The sequence below is a fragment of the Dreissena polymorpha genome, chromosome 12 (assembly GCF_020536995.1).
Source record: "Dreissena polymorpha isolate Duluth1 chromosome 12, UMN_Dpol_1.0, whole genome shotgun sequence".
Lineage (NCBI taxonomy): Eukaryota > Metazoa > Mollusca > Bivalvia > Myida > Dreissenidae > Dreissena > Dreissena polymorpha.
In genome coordinates this window covers 16,380,437-16,406,082 of record NC_068366.1, presented here as the reverse complement: position 1 = coordinate 16,406,082, position 25,646 = coordinate 16,380,437, and the positions used below count along the sequence as shown (strand labels likewise).

At 35.0% G+C, this 25,646-nt stretch overlaps 1 protein-coding gene and 1 long non-coding RNA gene across 2 annotated transcripts; one reads left to right on the top strand and one right to left on the bottom strand.

Annotated features, from left to right (window-relative positions):
- Positions 1-547: 547 nt before the first annotated feature.
- Positions 548-1,444, bottom strand: LOC127853603 (uncharacterized). The gene is made up of 2 exons (XR_008036691.1): positions 1,365-1,444; positions 548-806 (listed from the first exon to the last, which is right to left on the bottom strand). It is a non-coding gene; the product is annotated as an uncharacterized LOC127853603 (long non-coding RNA).
- A 3,829-nt stretch (positions 1,445-5,273) lies between these two features.
- LOC127852394 (uncharacterized protein K02A2.6-like) lies at positions 5,274-25,406 on the top strand. Its single transcript, XM_052386351.1, has 4 exons — positions 5,274-5,293; positions 17,964-18,134; positions 19,734-20,190; positions 25,194-25,406. Exons 1-4 carry the CDS (start codon positions 5,274-5,276, stop codon positions 25,404-25,406), a joined length of 861 nt encoding a protein of 286 aa, XP_052242311.1.
- Positions 25,407-25,646: the final 240 nt, after the last annotated feature.

Genomic DNA, 25,646 nt, shown 5'->3' with positions numbered 1-25,646 from the left:
AATATTTTGTGACGAGATGAGGATTGCTTATATAAAGTGTAAAATACATCACTCATTGTATCAACATGGACGGACAAGTGGTCTTAGTGTGAGGCTTTTACTTCAGGGGTCAGTGGTTTGAGCCCTGTAGGAGTTACTTTTTATCTTTCTTTAATTGTATTCTTTTTTTACTGGAGCTTTTTAGATCCAGTGTTTACATGTATCAATATAAAAGCGTTTAATGAAAAACTTGAATATCTGCCAAAATTTAGGAAAAGTTCCCTTTAAAATAAATATTAAATCAAGCACTTGGTAATACCTAACACATAACTTTTGTTATTGGTCCTCAGAACATTGACATTTTTTTCTTTCACAAACCTATAACCTTGAAGTAAATATTAGACAAATTATGCATACACAATTATAAAACATGCAAACATCAGCTGTTGTAACTATTGTGTCTAGACGACCAGGAATACCAATCCTTCCAAATCAGCTATGACACAACTTTACGCCATTTGGCTGAGTAGTGTAGCTCTGCCTATTCAGAGAAGACTCGAGCCATCTATCACTTTATAACATTTATAACTATAAATTTTTAACACATTTTATGAAACAGTTTGATCAGCTGCTGCCTCTTATCACATGCTGCTCGATGTACTGGTGTGTTGTTCATAACTTCCGGTTCCATCTCATTTCCAACCAATTCCTCTATCAGTGGAACGTTTGAATCCAGACACAGGTTATGCAGGGGCATGTACACAGTTGATATTTCACAGCACTTATTGGACTTGAAAGGCCAACATCCACCAGTGGCATGCAGATATCTAAACAAATATCAAATGTATTTCTTTAACATAGACATTTGTCTAAGTGACTAAATTGTCCTGATACCATTGACATTAATTTAATTTCAATATAAATTATATATAATATATAGCCTACAAAACACTTTATTTGTGCCTGTATTCACTATTAATGCATAATATCATTTAAATGCACTAGTAAACAATATTTCATACATAGAGTCTGATGATAAGCAAAATGAATTTTTAAGATTTAAAATAAAATGAATAAATCATCAGTTTATTTAAACGGACATTTTTTTATGAAACATCATATTTACACATGCAAACAACCCTCAGTTATTATAAAAGTTACTTTACATATAAATTCTAAAATTTGATTATTAAAGTTGTACGTTATCAAGCTTTAGACGTTACGTTTGATTTAAGACACTGTGAGAAAGAGATTGGCACTAATACTTCATTTAAATACTGTGTGGTAAGTTGATCTCGCACTAATAAGACTTATATTTCACAACCTATATAATATGTTACCAATCTCGTGATTTCAACACTCCAAATGCCCTTTCTACTACCCACCCTCTACATAGATGGTCATTGTAGGCCTGTTCCGCAGCATGGGAGGGATGAGGTTAAGGGGTCATCAGGTTAGTCCTTATTATGATTATTATGATCATTATTAATGATTATTAGATGTCAAAGATGATAAGCATTACGCTTATTTCAACCTTTTATGGTATTTATCTGCTTTAATACCAAATTTAATGATAAGGTAATGAATCATAACACTGTATTTACATTTACCTCATGCTGGCATCAGCAACAGCCTGCATATTAATGGCATGGAATCCTCAGTAAACATCTCCCTTGGCAATATGCAATATGCCAAAATCTATAAAAAAAATAAAAGTTATTCATTAACATGAAAGTGCTCATCATTTCATGTTCACATTACCAACACAAAAGGGAGGAATGCAGAAAAGGAGTAAATAAATAAAAAAGCCCCATCAATATGCACGAAATAAATTTTTGGGATGGGGGGTGCATATTTATAGCACTGCAGAATTGAATTTGACAACTAAATAAATTGTAATCAAATGGAAACAATATAGAAATAAATAAGGTAATTGTTCTGCAATTATTAAAGACATAAGGTACAATCTACTTTACTCACGCTCGATTGGTTATTCACAGCTTGGGTACTACTTACATGTACCCCTGGTATCATTAAGCATACTTGCATGTACCTCGGGTAAGGTTAATATACTTAAACGTACCCGGTCCTTATTAGACTGTACCCGAGTTGTATTATTGCCCAAAATTCGATGTGGTACAGTGCACTACAGATAAATGTAAAGCCATATTGTTTATCTAAATTAAACTTACCTTTTGAAAAAACTGCATCAATATGCTTTTTGAGTATAAATTTCGATGTTATAAAGACTATTTGAGAAAAAAAATGACATTAATGTGAACATAATTAAAAAAATTAAGCCTACAACAACCCATTTAGCATTAAATTGCCGGCTATATTAAAGAAAATTAAGTTAATAATTAACTGTAACAGGGTTAGCTCTACATGTAAGTATACTTAAAGAGTACCCGGGGTACAGGTAAGTAGTATCCGAGCTGACAATGACCGATCGAACAACATTGTAATCAAATGAGAACAATATAGAAACAATTAAGCTGATTTTTCTACAATTATTAAATACATAAGGTACCATTACTCAGCATCTACATAACTAACCAATACAATAACTTGTTTAAAAATAGCAAACACAAACAACATCATGATGTCATATTCATTTTCATGATCACGATGTTATAATCAACAATTTCGAGGTAAAGTATTGTTCAATCATAACAATTGGAAGTAGAACAACTACAAGTTCAACATTAGCGGGTGGGGTAAATCAGTCTGCACTTAAAGTCATCGATAAGTACACGTCGACACAAAATAGAATGAGTTTAACATAAAGTCATTTGTAAAGAAACACAACAATAAATGCTTAAACTAATAACGGTAATCATCGAATGCTTTTATTAAGAAAAGATACAACAATAACTTATTTTTCAACCATTTTGCAAAATCCGAGTTGTCAAATGCTAAGTAAACAAAGGGCAACTACTCTCAAGTTTTTGGGTTAAATGCTACTTATTTGCTATTTGAAAATAAATACAATTTTATCATTATACTTGTTTAAATCAATGATTTCTTCGCCTTATTTACATACCTAAGCGACGGAATGAAAGGGATGAGCTCGCCGGCAAGTTGGTGCTATGTCTTCCCCGATCAAAACCAACAATCGCTCTATTCCGCCCTTACTTAGACGATATATCGAAGCAATGTTCTCATCTCTAAGGTTTTCGAGAACAATCTCTCCCTTAAAAGCCTTGGCATTGGTAATTGTTCGTCTCCTGCCATCTTGGATGACAAAAACGACCGCCATTACGTTAATTTACGGGTGCCCTTACCCAGTCGTATATTTATGTATGAAATTTATGTAATTTTAATTTACGATTTGCTTGATGAAACGCGATTTCATTGAAACATCGTAATTTATGTAAATCGTAATTTACAACTAGTCGTAAATCGTTGATGAAACGTATCCCTGAGTCGCAAATATGGCCGATTTATCGAAAGTAAAGATCCATGTCAACACGAGTGGTCGTGAACGTTTATGAAATCTAGTTTCTTGTTAAGATCTTATAAAGGATTGATTATTTTAGACTATAATGTCCAATTACAACGTAATGAATTGTGTATAAATCACAAGGCCGTCGGTCAAATGTCAAGGCCATAGTTAAATGTCAAATGACTTTTATTTATGATTTTTAATAATATTTTTGGGGAATGATCATTTTTATGAGTCAATGTACCACAGATAAGAAATGTGTATATGCCTCGTTTTCATACTTTCGTGTCTTCTAATTGGATTCGTGCTCAATTTAATACGTCGTTTTCGCTCTCGCCAAATACTTCGCGTGTCAGGATTCTATTCAAGTAAATCGAGCGTTTACAACTGCTGACTATTTTGCCGAGAAAATGAGTTTTAAACAAGAAATGTTCCACACAAACATAGATATTGCTTAAATGGTGGTAAACAATACCATTGCAGAGTATTACTGCATTATAAATCGCCAGCACTTAAAACAAAGAAGTTTAGAAATTCTGTGCAAGTGGCAAAAGCATTTCTAAGGAATGCCACGCTCTATTTAATTCGGAGCACTGAGAGGTACCCGACAGGGTATTGTAACTCAATATGCAAGACGCGTGAGACAATTATATTTCAATAAACACGTTTGCATTGTTTTGTTGAAAGTAACCATGGTTAAAAATATTTACATCCCTGCTCTTATTTGGAATTTTATATTCGAAAATAAATCGATTTCATCATTAAATACACATTCAATTGTGTCTTAGAAAAAGGACATTGCAATCCGTTACGTAAAAAATAACTTCCCCACCGGAGCCCCATTTAGAACGCGGTCAAGCGAGGAGCACGAATCCAATGAGAATAATCTTCTGGATGATGCAGATCATTGGCCTTCACCTTCACGAGTTGAAAAAATAGTAAATATGTTAACAAAGACGATTTTCAGATGGTTTAAAACTGATATAGTATTTTATTGAGGATATAAAAGTTATACAATGCTAAAAATACTTGTCATTGTATGCGCATGCGCGAAATACATAGTTAAGGGGCACGAATATACGAGAACATAACATACTGCTGAAATGTGATAATTTGTATTAATGGCATATATTTTAGTTGTGTTATTTTATTTCTATGCTTCTCTCAAACATGATATGCTTTGTGGGAAAAAGTCACAAACTGTAGAAAGACTTTTTTACTTTATATAAATTATCGTTTATTTTTAACATAATTTGCATTCAATGTGGTTACATACCTTTATACTTATTTTTTTGTTGTTGCTTCAAACGCTTACATTTGTTTATTATATACCGGTAGTTGTATTAAATGAAGTATCTAGCTTTCCTAAAATGTAAGTGTTGTTGTGTAGTATCCCAGTTATTGATCAAATTCCTTGTGTGAAAAATAACAAACCAGTGTTTACGTTTGGTCAGAAAAAGAAAATGTTGGAGTTAACATAACATGTTAACATAAAATGCCGTTCTGATTGTACTTAATCAATATATCGCGTCTCAAAAAGTGTTAATGCTGTTGTTCTTGTGTATCTCAACCACTGAGCAATTAAATGAAAATTAAATCCTGTTATTTTTATCTTGCTTGTTAATTTAAAAAAAGATAAATATTCAAATGTTTATGTAAATGAACTAGTTCCGGGTAAGTTTCAGGTTTGGGTTTCCTTCAACCTGTTAACAACATTAAGTCTTTTCGTTGACCGTTCCTAGTCAGGGACCGCAGATTTAATTATGAGTATATATTAAATGCAGTATTGAACATATTCACGTGAATTGTAAGGGCAATCAATCATTTGCCTTAAATAACAGACTACCAGATGTCGCCTGATGATGAAAGGTGTGCAGCCAGTCCGGGACTCGAACCCGGGAAATCCCGCTTTCAGGACGATTGCTTAACCGAGTTAGCTAACCGGGTCGCTTAGACAGCTGGTCACCAATCCCAGTAAAGGTCAAGAATAACAATCTGATAATTTTTCTGGTTTTTCGCATATCTATACATTTAAGATAACACACAGTACTTATACCCGATTTCAGCAAAATGCAAACAGTATGAACTGTTCAAAGCGCATTCATGTGAACATTATCAGCTGTCATGACAAAGTGTGACTGAGCTGTCACTTCAGTTGAGTCAACCATTGTGTTTGCCTTGCAGGTGATAGGGCATGCGCGCACCAATCTTGTTATAACAGACCATAGAACAAAGGCAGGTGATTTTGGTAAACATTGATCTGTGTAATGGCAACTGAAATATTGGCTGAGTAAGCAATATAGCACAGTGATCACTTGGTTATCCAGGATGCTCGTCCTTATCTATTGATCAGCTTTATAATTGCACAGACATGCAAACCACACAAGTATGCGATCAATTTAGCCTCTTTCATATCTGATGATAACTGACTTCCACCTGCTTTACGGATTGTTTCTTGTAGCTTTAAGACATTTCAATAGGCCTTATCCTATGCCAATCATTACTCGAAAAACTAATTACAATGCGTAAACCAGTAAGAGTAACGACTCTTAAGCCAAAGTATTAAGAACGTGTCAGTCTATTGCCTTAGTGGCAGCTTTACCGTTTGCGGGTTTGACGAAAATGTAATTTGTTTACAAAAATGTGTTACTGACGACGGTTTATCGAACCTGTTTGCTGTTTGCAGTAATGTGATACATGAGCAATCTACAAGATTTAAAGTGTTTTGGATGACGCAATTAATGTATGCAAACATGCCATTTCGTACTTTTTTTAATGTATTTATTCTTATAAATCGACTTGAAATTGTTATTTAATGGACTTGTGATTGTGCTATCATGAATGCAAGTGGTTTTGATGCATTAAACTAAATCGGCGATATCTTAGTCTGGCAAATATATTACCGGCCTTCCATGAAAAAACACCTAAAATATTAACCTGAAGATTAACTAAATATTTGCACAGATCGCACCTAATGACACTGAATGCATAGCGTGCTAAAGGCGGAAGAGATATTTAAATCTGTATTGGCTGTTGAACCAACTCGGGTATTGAAAAGGTTTCATTTAAAACTAATAATAGCTGCACTATTCCACGCTAATGACCGCATTCATTGCGGTAGTTGCATATAAATAGGATCAATTACCGATTGCAACCCAGGACTTCCTTTACAAACTGTGCAAACTGCGCAATTCAGCTACTTAAAACACTACACCATAAGTTGTCGATATGAACAGCTCATTATTTGCTTATCGAGACATTGTCCTTGACCTAGTACAATTTTGAGTGCACATGTTTTAGTCAAGTAATGGTTAAGTTAATCAAAGTGTAGATAACCGCGATATTTGTTTTAAAAAAGATTGATTGTATTCGATATTCATGTATACCCACAGAATGGTAGACAATTTACGAAATCATGTATATTTAAGTACTATAAAAGATCTTTGTTTATATATTTAGAGTTTAACAATAAAATGATAATTTCAAAAGAGGATGCATATAAGGGGAAATAACAAGACTATACAGTACTTAATTAAATTCTACGTTTAGGTCTTCCTGGTCACAGTAAGGAGTTGAAACGGGAGATGTTAACAAAGTGGCATAATTTGACTGGACATTTATTTTTCAAGATTATATACATATTGAGTGACATATCACTGCCGTAAATTATTATACATGTATGCATTCATTTCTAAATGAGAAATCAAAAATAGAACCCGTATGAAATATATAGTAATAAGCGTTTCGTGTATACATCGGACTTTTAAGGCTTCATCCTTTTAATCCAGAACTACTCGTTAAAAGCGATGTTATTTTAAAAACGTTCAAGTTTTTTATCGAATTAATGTTAATTGCTTTTAAAGTATCGATGATTTCACATCGTTTGAATTAAAGTAATGTATTTAAGAAGCAGAGCAATAGCCGAGAAAGAAATTATCCGACTTGTGCAAACACGGGTAAAATGCGACAAGCGACATTCGCACAGTCTGGTCTGGAGCTACCCTGTTATCTTTTACGTCTGGCATCGGGTTCGTGGTCTGATTTGTAAATAACAAATACAAATAAACATTTACTTACTTCAGGGCTCTTGTTTAGCGTTGCATGTTTTTTTTCTGTTCAGCACAGAATTAAATCATCACTACACATGAATTTTTTTTCCTCGGGGGAACCATCGAATATTTTCTTCTCACCATGATTATTATCAACTTCTATCAATAAAATATTATATAATACCATGTCATTTTTATAGCTTAGTATGAAAAATATAAGTCAACAATTAAAAACATAACATAGATGTATTGACATATATCATATCATAGAAATATATATGATATATAGTACCTTAAATTTCTAATACACTATATTTTATAAATTGTATATTTTTAAGGTTAAAATTTATCTCCATTCATCAACAACACACGAGGAGTTTGTAATTGTAAGATGACATTACCAATGGAAGTGAACTAATTCCAATTTAGTTCATAATTAACTTCTCAAAATGATCTCCCCGCATCATGACTTTCAATTATCGCGACAAGTCGCTCTGTTCGTGGAACGTTACAAACTATGCTCTAACCTGTGTGCTTTTTTATTTCTATACGTGCGGATCTTGAACGCATATATCAATTAAAAAATACAATTATTGGATGTTTGTGTCCACTTCAATAGTGCAGTACGGCACCATGAAGACACTTGAATGTGAACGTGGAAAAAATATGGAATACTACACGATATTGTTAAATTATGAATCTCCAACCATTTGAAAAAACGTTTATCTATAACTTTTCCTTCCTATCAAAACACGATAGTTTTCTAATAAATACGTTGATAAGATTCATGAATTAATACCTGGCTTATAATCTTGAGCTATAAGCAATACATGGTAATAAAGGCGGTGAATAGTGCATACATCTGATATTACACAAATTCCAAATCGACAAAAGAGTAGCATAAAGTATATTGTTATACGCAAATATGAGCACACTCATGCCGTTTAATAAATGTACACTTATACTCAAAAATGTATGTTTTGATTGCCGAGCATGCGTGTTGTTTCAAAAGTATATCGTTAATATATTACTAACAGTTGTAATCCTTAAAATATGTTGCGACTTTAAAGCATGTGCGTATCGGATCTGTTAATCATAGACGACTTCCTTAAGATGGTGTTTGTTATTTTGTTGAAAACCATTTAGATGGTGCTATTAGTGTTATACTTCAATTGATGTGGCCTTGCAAAAAAGACATCTATGTTATATACAGCAAAATAAATATATCAACCAGATAATGTGTTTTATATCCACGAGTAAAAACAATAACAAGAAAAATCATAGAAATAATACATGTATTTCCTGTCTCTGTACATAACAATCAAACAATATTTAACAACGCAACAAATCAAACATTGTGTTATTAAGTTTCTTTCATTCGGGCTGTTCACCAAAGACAAAGGCATACAGTGATTACGCGATGAAAAGGAATCTATTGTTTTCTCAGTAATTTAATGTGATGTACATTTTCTAAGTATTTCGGTCTTGTAAATTCGAAGACATCTTGTATTTCACATTTGCAATTCATAAAAAAACTCAATAGAATTTGTCCCTTTTTTCCTGCTTGGCGTTTTGGATTGTGGAACTCAAATTGGATGCATAGTCATCGCTAGAAATTGCGTTACCATTTAATAATTGAATAAGCGATAAGAAACTTTAATGTGTGAGAAAACATCATGATGTCAAGTATACAGCCACTTTATTATACGTGTAATAAGCACTCGCAAAACGGTTTGTTCCCGTATGCATAATATTCATATTCATAAGAAAAGAGATTATTGCATTTTGTATTTAACTCAACGTTTACTATTTTCATGTTTCCACTGTTTAGAATGGAATGAACGTTTTTCCTTGTTACACTGATTTCTATAAACATATATAATTTATTATGATAGTAATGTAATTTGTTTTTACCTGTCACCACTGATTTACGTATATACAATGGTTTATATACTCACTTCATTGTTTATATGAACACACAACACTCCAACGCATACTGTATTAATTTCTTAATTATCAATTATTTCACGCCTGCATGAATGTCTAATAATATGAATCACTATGACTTGGTATATGCGTAAGTAAACACAATAATTGTTCCGTTGTGTTCTGTTCATACTAAAATGTATTTCATATATCACTGACATTTCAGCTGCACACTTGACCCATACTAAGACCATCAAGGCAGTTGCTGAGACTGTGCCCACTTCTTCGATGTATATGCATAATGTGCCAGATATGGTTTGTAGGTTTTAGCAGCCTGTGCAAATCTATGAGTGGAAAAAATCCTTGCTCAGTTTTTTATGCCCCCGGTAGGGGGGGGGGGGAGGCAGTTGAACTGTCAGTCAGTCTGTCTGTCTGTCTGTCTGTCTGTCTGTCTGTCTGTCTGTCTGTCTGTCTGTCTGTCTGTCTGTCTGTCTGTCTGTCTGTCTGTCTGTCTGTCTGTCTGTCTGTCTGTCTGTCCGTGATTCCGTCCTAAAACGTTAACATTGGCCATAACTTTTGCAATTTTGAAGATAGCAACTTGATATGTGGCATGCATGTGTATCTCATGGAGCTGCACATTTTGAGTGGTTAAAGGTCAAGGTCAATGTCATCCTTCAAGGTCAAAGGCAAAAAAAACAAATCCAAAGGAAGTAATAAGCTTTAAAGGGAAATAATTATCTGTACACACCAAATGATGAAAAAATAATAATTAAAGCGGCGCAGTAGGGGGCATTGTGTTTCTGACAAATACATCTCTGTTTCTAGTTAACCAACATATGTGTTGTGTAAATGAAAGCTCTGAAGGCACTGAAGTTGTTCGCTATTGCATAATTGTAGACGCAAAGTTCTCATTTTTCAAAATTACGTTTAAGCTTTTCACATCGCAAGATTAAAATGAACGCAACCCATTCAAATGAAAGGTGTGTCTTAACGCAAAGGTCGAGATGTGTGTGCTTTTTTTGTCATCCTATTTATGATATAGAGATAACTTAGACACAATAACAACAACATGTCCCTTTTTTACGTTCTAAAAGCATAGAAAATATGATAAAAATGGTATAACGAGAATCAGTTAATATAAAATAAAATGTCCAATCACCATCATATTAAATGAATATTGTTGGAATGTCGAATACATATCACAATAAGAATATAATTTCTTGATGGAAATTCCTTTATAAAACTTGTGTTGTTGTTTTTTGACACCATATACGAATTAAAAATATACAATGAGATAACTGATGAAAATAAATAAAAACTAAATCTGCGAGCAATACTTTTTTACTCAAGAATTAGGTAGTCATAAAGACAACGCTGTTAACCCGTACTGTGTTGTTGGTGTATTACTTCTTTCCAAAGCAGTTCACACGGTGTCAACCAGTCTCCGACATTAACATCGGTATAAAACACTAATGCGCTTTTATGGCTTAGCTGTTTTACCCAGCTTTTCACCTTAAATGACCTTTACACGACCCGAATGAATACATTCCAATATTTTATAGTCTGATTCGAGTGAAATCCCTTAAACTTTAATTACATCACTGTCTCTGTGCATAGCGTACATGACATAACATTGTTCAGTGTAAGGAATCACGGACTACTCTCTGCATGTTCAAATGAAAAAAAGAAACAAAGTGTGGCCCAGTTACAATAACGCGTTAAAAAAAATATCGCAGACTTTCAGGGTCTGTACTCGGTTCCTAAATCGTCAGAGGAAGATTTAATTGACTATCAATACAACAGTTTTGAAATCGGCGCCGAACGCCGGAATAGCCTTAACTTATTTGCCAGTTTGCTTTATTTGCTATTTTGAATTCAATTTTATATCGAAAAGCATTGCGCTAAAATGTGCCATCTACAATTCGCAATGAGATTTGATAAGACCCGCGACATGCGAAAATAGGTCGTATGTCTTATTATTTAGAATGTTTGTCATTGTTTTTAGTATGCCTTATGTCAAATTTATAAAACGAGCTTTCAATTGAAACAGATTACAGCTTGACCGTAGCGTCATCAAACATCATATTTTAAAAAAAGTACTACCAAATGTTAACTACGTAGTGGTGGTGGTTTGTGTGTAAGACCGATATCAATAACTCAAACATAAGTACATGTACATTCTTGATATATGGTACGAAGTTCACTGATCAAGAAAGCCATGTTCCATTGTATATCATGCGTCCTTAGTTCATAGTTCACAAGTTGAAAGCTTATATGAGTAGGTCATTGCTTAATAGTGTAGAGATATAATTCGTGCACATTTAATTTATCATTCAAACGACTGAATGAATTTTACGGAGTTGGCATATATATTTAGCATTCCTTTGTCGGTAAATGCACGAGATTTAATTAGGTTCCTTATAGTGGCCATTGTCCTAGGTGCCCCTTTTACCTATTTAGTTACTGTATGATAGAAAGGCTCAATTCACTGTTTGATTTGTTTCCTTAGGAGTTTACACCGCAAAATGCTCTCTAATGGAGTTTCGATTGTTACCGCCACACTGAACCCGTTAGTAGGCAACTGAGTTTACAAGGTGGTTTTCTGTTACCTTTCATTTGACAATACTTTTTTCAAAAACTTGTAAAACAATGTGAGAAGTTTCAAAAACTCAAACTTTGAAATAAACCAGTTCTCGGTTTGTTTATTTACATTTAAAATCCCCTCTTTGACGATTATCTACGGATTTATTACGTAGACGTACATGCGCGTAAACGGAAAGTTCCGAATAGCTCAATCTGCAGCAATCGGGTAACCATCGAAATATAAGTATATTGCTGTTTTGGCAGACAAGAACAAGATTAATTGGCAATTTAAAACTCCTTATTTTAAGATGACTTCATATCTTTTAGGAATAGTAATTCTTAAGGTATATCTCTCGAGAAGTTTGCGTTTTTTAGCAAAAGAAGGCTATTATTTTACAGATTCAGCATCTTTAACATACTATCATTCTTGCACAATAAATAATAAATACAAATGTATGTGCGTGTATTTTTTTCTTTTTAAGCAGTTAAGAAACATACAGTGTGCACATCATAATATTAGTATATAACAAACGCATGCTTTAACAATAAAGGCCCAACGGCAAGTGTGTTTCGAAACAAACAAACAATTCTATATACAAAACTGTTTATGATGTGTTCATTTATTTCAATCATGATCAATTATTAAATAAATACTAAAATATCCACCTTATCATGCTTAAAGGTGAATCAGTGGAGTCAATGGTAACCTGATCACGCTCTGCCGCTTTTGAAACGATGTTTTATATGACCAATCATAAAACGATAAAATGAATGCACACTTAAATTATCAACTCGCCTTTATGTTATGAGAATATATTTTCAAATAATTACATACCGGGTAACTATTCCAATGTGCTAGACACATTGTGTTTAAGAATGGAAACACAATCGGTAGCAAATAAACGTGCAATTTAATTTAAAAAGAACCTTTAGTTGTTAACGTGTGTACTGGTTTGCGGACAAATAAGATAAGACACGAGTTAATGGTCACGTCATATAATATTTTATAAAAGTAGCCTTTCTTAGGTATTTGAGTTTTTTTATCACGTGTTGTGTTATGCAATGACTGTAAACGTCAGATATTTTTAAAACTTGCTTTTAACGTAAGAATAAAAACATTTTTATTTTACAAAATGTACATTGCTTTTAAATTTGAAACATGCCTTACTGAAATGATGTTATGGGCGTTGACCACATATTCACCTCAATAGCGCAATTCGATTGTCTACTCCAAGAAAATGGTTGCAAAATACACCGCCCAAAAGTCAAATGAGCCGCGTCGTTTGAAAATGGAAGTAATGACAATTATGGCCATCTATTCGCATTTCCGGCGCCGTCTGGTACAATGCTTCGTGGTCTCATTAGCGGACAGTGAAGCTCTTGAACTGCCTTGCTCGACTTGCTCAAGAAAGCCGAGATATTTTACTCTTGCAAACATTGTTTCACTTCGTATTGGAACGAATGAAAAAAGATTTGATTAAGCTTCATGACACCAATAAATGATGGCTAAATCCGAAACAAATTGGAGTTCAATATATATGTTTAGATTGTGTTGCTCTCAGAAAACTGTATAACCGACAGCATGGACACACATTTTCGCACTTAAACAGTTTTAAGTTTGACACTCCGGCGTAATAACAATAATGCACAGGCGGGTGAACCCCCGTATCTGTCAATTTGATAGATTTCTTTGCCGTGTTAGGCTCTCCATATTGCATCCAGAACCTAAAAATAGAGCGCAACATTTTATGTTTTGTAGCTATTCATATATATATGTAAAGACAACTGGTCTCGTTAATCACTTATTTAAAAGGCGTGATATTAACTCCAAAGGTAATACCTGTTGCTTCTTTAAAGTTTAATCAAAGACTGATTGCCAGTGGTCAGCTATCTACTACTATCTAGCAATAGACTGATAAATCAATAACAAGACACATGCAGGGAATCAAGTTATGTGACACAATATTCTGGTTCAACCTGTTTTCTCAAAAAAAAATGTATGAGCTATGTCTTTAAATACATTATGAATGTTATATGTATGTATCTTAGAATATCCCAAGCGTTGAAAACATAAATACTTTCATAACACAGGTGGTTAGCGTGTGGCTATGATATTAATTAGTGAAAACATCATTTTGAATGATAAATAATCATATTATAACGAAAAATTAACTTTTCTGAAAAAAAATATTTCACTATCAAATATATATATAACAAGGTATGCAACTCAAAATCAGCCCAAAACGGGGTGCATCGCTTTGAACAGCCATATCTTTATCAATTTTGCAGCGATTTTCACGATTTTGGTCTTATTCAACGCAGAAATGAATTTCCTTTCTGGAAATGTATATGTCTTGCAATATTTTTACAAATGCTGGGTCAACTTTTAAGAAATAACACGATACACAACACGCATGACCCAGTTGACAGTGATCATGCTGTCTTTAAGACTGAAATCTTCACGGAGTAAAGGGCAACTTCCCTATAAAGTTCATGTAGTTCGATACCATAATTCAATAAAACGTATGAAAAAACATTATTACCGTTCTTGTCGTAACATTCTGCATCAAGACTAACTGTCCAGCGCCGTTTGAAACCTTTGTTTACATACATTTCAACTAACTGACATTTTAAACATACGAGTGATTTCATTGGTCCAATGCGTAGGTGTGTCTTTACAACTGGAGATTTCATTCATAAAGAATACATGATCACTGTCAACTGGGTCATGCGTGTTGTGTATCGTGTTATTTCTTAAAAGTTGACCCAGCATTTGTAAAAATATTGCAAGACATATACATTTCCAGAAAGGAAATTCATTTCTGCGTTGAATAAGACCGAGATCGTGAAAATCGCTGCAAAATTGATGAAGATATGGCTGTTCAAAGCGATGCACCCCGTTTTGGGCTGATTTTGAGTTGCATACCTTGTTATATATATATTTGATAGTGAAAATTTTTTTTTTAGAAAAGTTAATTTTTTGTTATAATATGATTATTTATCATTCAAAATGATGTTTTCACTAATTAATAGCATAGCCACACGCTAACCACCTGTGTTTCATAATACCCCAGTCTCAATCAGTACATCATACTGGGACATTTTCGTGTGTCGCTAATAATGTAATGATCAGAACTTATGGTGAAAAAGTCAATGGAGAAACATTATCTTCTTTCAAACTTGATGTGTTAGGTAAGGAACTATTTATAAATTAACACATGATTAAAAATATGTATAAGAAATTAAGAATATGCGCTTCGCTGCATGCGTTTGCGGATTAAATACTTATCTGTTCCCTGCACAATGTTTACATTATTTGCAATTATTCATATATGAAATTACACTTCTTGACGGATATACAAGCCATAATTTGATGCGGCGTTTCATCTGAGTCTGTGCTGTTTGCTTAAAGGAATTTCTGTAAGAAAAATTCTAAATATAGAAATAAATATACTAGACATCCCTGATTTTGGAAATAAATTGATCCAATTTAGAAGGCGGGAGAGTTCACTAGGCATAAATGGGTTAAATAAAACAAAATATACTTGCTACGGATGTGACCGTTATAATCACACGACAGTTTTAAGTATGTGTCCGGGCAAAAAATAACTAACTAAAATGTTTCCAGAGGGCAATGGACTTTTATTGGTGTATTTTCTATATGAGAGTTGCTTCTCTAGGTCCTATCACATTTTAAGTTCAAAAAGCTTGAAATACGATTATGATACAAATTAAAATTGAATACCGATTATCCCAAATACATGATTATGTTAACATATTACCCCTCCGCTTATTTAAACCCCCAGTTTGTTAATTGATTAATCTACTTTGATAGTTAAATCGGCGATCATAAGCATTTAAGATGAACAAAATAAGTTCGTGCATACGTTTATAAAAATTTACAAGAACACTATTGCAATCAGATTTATAGCTTTTGTAAAAATAAATACAATCAATGACCGAGACTAAACTCGTAATAATCAATGGCCACGGACCGATTGAACCGTTTACCTGTACTTACTTATTGCCACGAAGATGTATTGCGTGATACTTGTTGTTGTAAAATTTCGAAAGAAATGTAAATTAGAAATAATGGTTTACGAGCGTTAAGTTGTTTATAAAAAAATACAAGTCATAAAACAACAATTTCATCTTGGCTTTTATTTAATAAACATTGTATGAGTTATTTAATTTCCGTGCGTCTAAACTACGTTTAATTGTAGATCTCATCGTTTTTATCATAAACACGGAAATATAATAAATAAAATGAATAAATGCAGACCAGTTTCCTTTTGATACATGAATCGTAGATAAAAACTTGGATTTTGCTTACAAAATCTTAGATGAAGTCACTTTACAAGCTTTTACAGTTTCGAGTGTCGAAATAAATCTATTTAAAACTGAAACATAAAAACACTACATATTTAAACGGCATACAGGCATGGAAGGGAATTTGAGTAAATAATAGATTAATTTAATTAACTATTTCTTGCGAATTTATGACTAATACTTGCGTGCAGATAACATTTGTTTTCCACATTACAAATCCATTATTTTTTTTATTTAATGCAAAACATACCTCAGATTGATAGGGACTCATTACTTCTATAATGCAAATAAGACCGTGTAAGTACATATGCATGTTGCATGGACGCAGATTAACAGGGAGTCCATTAATTGCTTATTTAATCCAGTTTACCGTAAAATCCCGATTTAAAGCTTGCCTGTGTGCAGATTTGTAGGGGCTCCTAACTTCTCAAGTGCAATAAACACAGTCTACAGGTATGCACCTGCGATGGTTTTCTCGGGCTCAGATTAAAATTAAATTGAAAGGAGCTCATTACATTTATAACGCACTTAAGACCATACATATTGGCCTTTGACGTTTCCGAACTCAACATGGGATATAGCGACATGTTAACCCATTTATGCATAGCGTCCTGAAAAAAGGCATTGACAAACAGCGTAGACCCAGATGAGACGCCGCATGATGCGGCGTCTGATCAGGGTCTGCGCTGATTGCTTAAAGGAAATTTTGTAAGAAATACTCTAAATATAGGAATAAATAATACTAGACATCCGTAACTTTGGAAATAAATTGATACAATTTAGAAGGATGGGAGAGTCCATTAGGCATACATGGGTTAAGCTCACTAAGCAGCGCACTCGCCCTGATAGAGGGAAATCAGTGGTTAGAATCCCGAACTGGGACCGCCCTACGACAATGGTGCCAACGGGATACCGTGGCACGTTCAATTTACCCGATGGGTCTTCGGGATAATGCTTACACTTTTCAATGTGACTCGAATTCGAAGGTGAATTGCGACTTAATAGTTGAAAATGTAAGTGCACAGAACTTAAGCTGGATTGGTGATTCGCTTGTAAGCGGTCGGGTTAGCAAACTCTATAGAGCACTAGCCTTGATAGTAAGAGGTCCCGGTTTCGTTCCCCGGACTTTAACCATTAAAACTGCAGTTATAAAAGTGTTGACTTTAAATTAAATAGTTGCAACCATCTATATTGTCATTAACAGTGTATACATACACATGTCGGTGTTGCGAATTGTTATGTATAATGATCACGTCAGTCATGATAAACCCCGCCTACCATGTTGTATTGCTGCATGCCTATCGCTGTATCTGTGTAGCATTAAACTAGCCATCAAACAGACTGGTGTTCTCGCGTTTTCTTAAACCCACATACACAACAATTGGCGACGAGGATTGAGCTGAGTTTTTATTTTGGGAATTTTATCCTTTCTTTCAAAATGAAGTATTGTGCATAATTCTGAATATTTCATCTGTGATATTCATGGCAATAGCGTAAATAGAAAGCATTAATCCGTTTGAGAGTAACACGGAAACGTGGACTTCTTATCAAGAACGCCTGGAGCAATATTTTATTGTGAACGATATTGCAGCTGAAAAGAGAGTGGCTGGATTACTGACCCTCCTAGGGGAAAGGACATATTGTCTCCTCAGGATTTTAACGTCGCCGGCAAAGCCGTCGGAGAAGACGTACAAGGAACTGTGTGATTTGCTTAGCACTCACCTTAGTCCAAAACCACTGATCATGGCCGAACGTTTTCGATTTCATAAACGAAATCAGGCGACAGGTAAATGTATCAAGGACTATGTGGCAACATTAGGGAAGTTGGCGGAATTTTGTAACTTTGGCAACAACCTTAACGACACATTAAGGGACAGATTCGTTTGCGGTCTTCGTGAGGAAACACAACAAATGAAGTTGCTTTTAACAGTTGACCTAACATTCGCTAAAGCAACAGAAATTGCGACTGCTATGGAAACAGCGACCAAAGACGCCGCAGAACTTCAGTCGTCGGCAGCTACCGGAAGTGTACAACGGATTGCTTACCGTAAACACACAAAGACAAGACCACCGCCTAAAATGGAAACGGTGCAAGTTACTTCCAAACCGAACAGTATTCACTGTGGGAAGAACAACCATATGTCACAATAATGTCGGTTAAAAACGCCGTATGTCACTTTTGCAAGACAAAAGGACACATTCAGAAAATATGTCTTAAAGGGATCTTTGCGTGGTTTAGTAAATTGACAAAATTGAAAAAAAAATTGTTTCAGATTCGTAAATTTTCGTTTTAGTTATAATATTTGTGAGGAAACAGTATTACTAAATATTTACCATAGTCCAATATAGCCATTATATGTATCTTTTGACGATTTGAAAACCTAAAAATTATAAAGCGTTGCAACGCGAAACGATTGAATAATTTGGAGAGTTCTGTTGTTGTCGTTTAAATTTACGCAACTACGAAGATTGCTTATATAAGGTATAAAATACTTATTCAGTGTATACTCGGCGGAATAGCCGAGAGAGCCAATGCGTTTTTACTTCAGACTAACTCCAGGACTCCGGGGGTCACTGGTTCGAGCCCTGGTACCGGTTACTTTTTTCTCCTTGTTTTATTTTTTTCTTGATTTTTTACTGGAGCTTTTAAGATCTGTGAAAAGGCCCCTTTAAAATAAAACACAAAAATGCATTGAACACCACAGATAATGACAATGTTTTGATTATTAATTCTGTGAACCGTGAGGCAACAAAATAACAGTGTCACCTGAAATTGACGGACATATATTATGAATGGAAGTTGACACAGGATCGGCAGTGACATTTATGTCGGAAATTGATTTCCGAAAACGGTTCGAAAATGTACCACTAGATCCCGCGAAATCAGTACTTAAGACATACTCCGGGGAATCATTAAACAAGTAGGTACCAAGGTTGTAACAGTAAAGTACAATGGACAATCAACACAATTACGGCTTTGTGTGGTTCAAGGCACTGATCCTATATTGTTTGGGAGAGACTGGCTAACGGCTAACAAGTTAGACTGGCAACGCATTGTTCCCGTAAACATGATCGAAAGAGATATTGTAAAAGACAGACTAAACACAATTTTGAAAAACAATGCAATTGTTTTCGATGAAGGTATCGGAAAAGTGAAGGACATAAAAGCCAGGTTTACATTAAAAGAAGACGCGTAACCCAGATTCTTGAAAGCAAGGACAGTTCCGTACTCTATGAAACCGAAAATAGAGCGTGAACTCGACAGCCTTGAAAGGCAATGTATTATTTCGAAGGTAAATACCAGCAGATGGGCAAAGCCAATCGTTCCAGTATTGAAAAGTAACGGACAGGATGTTCGAATTTGTGGACTTTAAAGTTACAGTCAACCAAGCACTTTAAGTTGACAAATACCCCCTACCAAGGATCAAGGACATCTTCGCGAATCTGTCACACGGACAGAAATACTCGAAACTGGATCTTCGCCAGGCGTATCTCCAACTTGAGGTCGACGACGACAGCAAGGAATTGTTGACCATTAACGCTCATCAAGGGCTGTATTGGTACAACAGATGTGTGTACGGAATATCGTCACTTCCCGCAATCTGGCAACGCACAATTGACCAGATACTTCAAGGAATACCTGGAGTGCAATGCATTCTTGATGACATGATCGTGACAGAGGACAGTGATCAGTCTCATTTGGATAACCTCGAGAAAAATCTTTGTCGTTTGAACGAGTTTGGTTTAAAACTAAACAAAGACAAATGTGTGTTCTTTGAGGATAGAGTTACGTATTGTGGACACGAGATCGACAAATATGGATTATGGAAGTGTAATGACAAGGTGCAGGCTGTGATTGACACACCCACACCTAAAGATGTTACTTCTTAAAGGGCGTATCTCGGTGTTCTCAATTACTACCACAGGTTTCTGCCAAATCTCGCGACTGTCATTAAACCACTCAACGCGATGCTTGAAAGAAATTGCAAGTTTATTTGGTCAAAAGAATGTGAGATCCCGTTCCAAAATTCAAAAAAGCTGATCACTTCTGAGCCCGTGCTTACGCATTATAACCCAGATCTACCTGTTAGACTGGCAACGGATGCCTGTCCGGTAGGAATATTGGGAATACTGTCTCATGTCATGACAGACGGTTCTGAAAACCCTATTGCTTTCGCGTCAACGGCATTAAGCAATACCGAGCAAAGATACGCGCAGATTGATAGAGAAGCGTTGGCTATATTCTGGGCAGTAAAGAAATTCTACCCATACCTGTACGGTCGGAAATTTTGTCTAGTAACGGTCGCTGTTATCAATTTTCAGTCCAAGCAAAAGCATACCCGCAACAACTGCTGCGCGCGTACAAAGATATGCTTTGTACCCATCCGGTTTTGATTACGACATAGAGTACAAATGCACAAAACAACATACAAATGTTGATGGGTTGTCCAGACTACCCGCATCATAACTCTGATGATGTAGAAGAAATACACTTCACAATTCGAGCAACTCCCTGTATCAAGTTCGCAAATTAGCCGCGAAACGCAGCGCGAGCCAGTTATGTCACTCGTCTTAGAATACGTATGGGCTGGGCTTTAAACGCTAATGACCCAGTACTCAAAGGCTATTATTTCCGCCGATAAAACTTTTTTTTTCGTTCTATATATTTTACTGTCCTCGTCAATAGGTATGTGGGGGTCGAGGGCATCCCCCTCCACACCGTACATCATCAATATATATAATATATAATAATGCAAGTGCTAATAACTGCATAATGAAAAGTACTGTCATAATTGCATAAATTATAGTGCATGTGTACGAATTAAAATAATGGTTATACAGCTAAATTATACAAGTCTAAATGCACAATATACAGTAATGCAACGTAGACCAGTGCTCACGGTTGCGTAAATATATTATTATAATAAATGCATATCTAGCGATATACTTCTCGATAAATATATTGAAATTATGAATATAGGGCTAAAGTACGCCAGTCATTATTTTCTAACGATACAGACTTAACAAAATGTCCCATTCTTTATTTGAGGTTATTTGATTAGAATATAGATTGCAGAAAACATTCATATCCTTTAAAATATTATACTGGATTGAGAAATATGATTTTGCTGCGACAACAGTAGGTATTTTTTTATTCATTTTACAAATGTATATAAATTTTCTAGTGAGAAGGAATGTTAGATTTAGAGGAACACTTGTGTTTTTATGTCCTAATATAAACGAGGGTGCATTTATAAAGTCAGCAAATACCTCAAAGCCTTTGAATAGCTCTGCAATAAACATTTTAACATATGTGCATTCCCAAAAAACGTGCTCAATTGTTTCCGTTACACTATGACAGAACGAGCATTCTGCTGATGATTTATAGTTGATTTGATACAAAAGTTTGCACCAAAAATTCGGTGCATAATTCGAAACTGAAACCATTGTAATGTAGAGTCTTTGGTTATAGAAAATGGCATGCCAAAAATATGGTTCCAGTCTTTTAGCTGAATAATTTCAAAAATGCTCATCCATTTTGACATACATGTAGGTAAAGTGTCATTTGTTTTCACAATATTATACATGGGCTGAGTACCTTTTTAATATTTTAAAATAGATAGCACTTGAAGGGGAATGAACGGCTTAACAAAGTCGAGATTGTTTAAGTCTGCAATCGTATTTAGAGCGGGTGTTTTATCGAGCAAACCGTATTTCTTTAAGTATTTAGTTATAACATCAGCAATACCTATATAATGCAAGTGGTTTGGATAGAAATTATATTTGTTACACATATCTTCATACAATTCAAACCACTCGTGATTTTTGATCAAATCACCTATAAAATGTACACCATTTTCAAACCATGTTTTGAAGAAAAACCTTTTATTGCCGATCGTTATATCTGGATTATAAAATATTGGAGTTTGTAATAAGTACTTTATATTAAATGATTCTGCTTTGCGGAGATCCACAACAGATTGTAAAGTGTCCTTCCAAAAAGAATTGTCTGTCTTATGTATTAGATTTTCCGGATAGTGAACAACACAGTTGTAAAGTTTTTGGGGATCTATTGTCATTTTAACAATATTTCTCCATTTACCATTTCCAGTGATAAACTTTCGTATCCAAGAACATTTGAGAGCAATTATAAAAGAAAAGATGTCGATCATGTTAAGGCCCCCTTCAGAATATTCTTTAATAAATATATTTTTGTTTATTTTCGAACTCCCATCCCACACGAAGTTTAAGAAAAGATTATTCAGCTCTACCAACATTATATGTGGTGGATTGGGAAGTGAAGCAAACAAATGTATAAAGACTGGCAAAGCGATTGTTTTTATTACTTGTATCCTTCCAATGGGCGTTAATATTCTTCTGGACCAGCTTTTAAGCAGTTTTCTAACTCTAGACAATTTTTCTGTGTAATTAAGATCGATCATCTTGTCAAGATCTACATTGAAAGTTAAACCAAGCATATCGAAAGTCTGCTGGTTCCATTTTAACTCCAACTAGTTTTGATACTTTCAGAACTGAATTTATTTTTTCCTATCCAAACCACATTAGTTTTGTCGAAATTTATCTTTAAACCAGAGCACAATGCAAACAATGACAATTCATCTAGGGTTTCAATTAGAGATTCTGCAGAGCCATCCAGGAGAAAAGATGTATCATCAGCAAATTGCGATAACTTATATTCGGTATTATTAATTTGAATTCCTTTTATTTTGGGATTTGCCCTGAGTTTAAGAGACAGGATTTCGGCGCATAAAATAAAAATATAACAACTGAGGGGATCACCCTGACGACAGCCCCGTTGTATATGGAAAAAAACAGATAACGACCCGCTGATAAAACTTCATCGTGGGTGTCTGATGTGTGGAAATAGGGTTATTATTCCCATTAAACTTAGAACGCGTGTGCTCGATCTGCTACATGCTAGCCATCCGGGAATTGTAAAGATGAAAGGACTAGCTCGGAACTATGTCTGGTGGCCGGGGATTGATGCCGACATTGAAAGTCTGGTCAAACGTTGTAATTGTTGCGCAATGCAACAGAAGTTTCCAGCGTATGCCCAATTACATCCGTGGGAATGGCCAAGCTCTAGCTGGGAGCGGATACACGTAGATTTCCCCGGCCCGTTTCTAGGACGAATGTTCTTAGTCATGGTTGATGCACACTCTAAGTGGCTTGAGGTCATTGAAATGAATACAACGAACACAGAAAGAACAAATCAAGTCATGCGAACCGTATTTGCAAGATATGGGTTACCGAAACAAATTGTTTCTTACAGTGGAAGTACGTTTACATCTGAAAGCTTCCAACTGTTTATGAAAAGAAACGAAATTCTCCATATAAGGACTGCGGTCGCTAAGCTATCCACAAATGGTCTTGTGGAGCGCTTCAACGCTTCTTTCAAATCTAGCATTCGTGCAATGAACAGCGAAACTGATGACCTTAACCAGAAACTGAATTGCTTTTTGCATACATATCGTAACACACCGCATTCTACAACCGGCGAAACACCAACACAATTGTTCTTAGGTCGGGATTTGCGAAGTAGGTTGGATTTGCTTAAACCTGATACTAAGCAGCACGTGAATGACCGACAAATGAAAATGTCAGTTCCGGACAGAAATAAATTTCGCGAACTAGATTTAGGTCTGAGTGTCCTTGCCCGAGATTTTAGGCCTAACTCTAAGGAAAAATAAATAAAGGGCACTATTGTTTCACGCGACGGACCACTTATGTATAAAGTTGACATCGGAAATACACTGTGAAAAAGGCACATTGATCAGCTTCGCGCTACGGACGTGCAAAACGCTTCAAATGAAAATGACACAATCCAATTAACGTGCGAACCGCTATCATTTACCGAGACTCCGTGTCATAGCCAATTAATGTCAGACCACCCGGTACTAATTGAGAACAAAGATAAAAATGATAATGATTCTCAAAATGATCCTCTGGTTTCAAATGATCAATTAACAAAGGAGCGTCGGTATTCATTTAGAAACAGGCGACAGCCTGAACGACTGTCTTATCAGTAGTAAATTGTAACTACACTGTAATCAGATTTATTGCTGCAGTACTTTTCCTCGGACATTTTGGTACTTGTGAATGCTAATGAGCTGTGAGGAATTTATATCATTGTGTAGTAACGATATATAATTATGGACAATTTATGCGTAATTTCACAGTTATTATATAAGAACACTGACTGGGATGATATTTGAACAAGAAATGTTATGTTTGAAAATGATTATTCATATTATTTTTTAAATGTATTATGAATTGATTTTTTATAAATAATTATATGATCAACACATTTAAAAGGGGATAATTTTTATGTATAATGAGCTCGTCAGACATGATAAACCCCGCCTACCATGTTGTATTGCTGCATGCCTATCGCTGTATCTGTGTAGTATTAAACTAGCCATCAAACAGACTGGTGTTCTCGCGTTGTCTTAAAGGAACTGGCAACCACGACGATAAAGAAAAGAAAAGTTGTAAAATACCGTATTTTTTTACAATGATTAGTTTATATTGATTAAAATATCACGACTGGTATATCAAGTCAATTATCAATATACTGATTGTGGGCATTTCTTGACCGATTTTGACCAAATCTTTTGCACATCTGACATAAATACGTTCACATTTTGAATCACAATCACTATTTGCGACACATAACAAAAATAGGAAAATATACTAACATCAACTCGGCCGGCTGTGTTTTAAATACAGTACACGTTTCTTAGGCAACATTTTGTTTGAAAATATGTTCAATCTAATAATAGAGATACATGTATATTAAATAGTTATCTTACGAACAACTTTACTAAACGCGTCTGTTTCAAATCGTTTATATTTAACAGGGTCGGGGTGGTAAAGGAGCGATATTCACGTGGGCAGGCGGAAACGGCGGCATATACGACGACTGCGGTTGCGACGGGCACGCCGGAAGAAGGTACACGATCAGCGTGACGGCGGTGGGGCGTGACCAAGGGCCATCATGGTATTCCGAGGTGTGCTCCAGCGTCTTCGTAGGAGCCTACAGCGGGAACAGCCCCGACCTGAGAATCGGCTAATTTTAATAGGATTAAAATGTTTAATTTTCATGACAAAAAGTCATGCTGTGCGAGATTCTATTTTTAGAATGGTGATATGAACTCATCCTTTATCTGATTGGTCAATTTTGTATCTCAGGTGTGCACGAGAAGAATGTTTCATACTTGTTTTGTAATAGACGAACACACAGCGTTGTTTAAAATTAACCAGACAATAATTTTATTAGTGTTCTAAGTCATTGTTATCGTTTGTGACTTCGA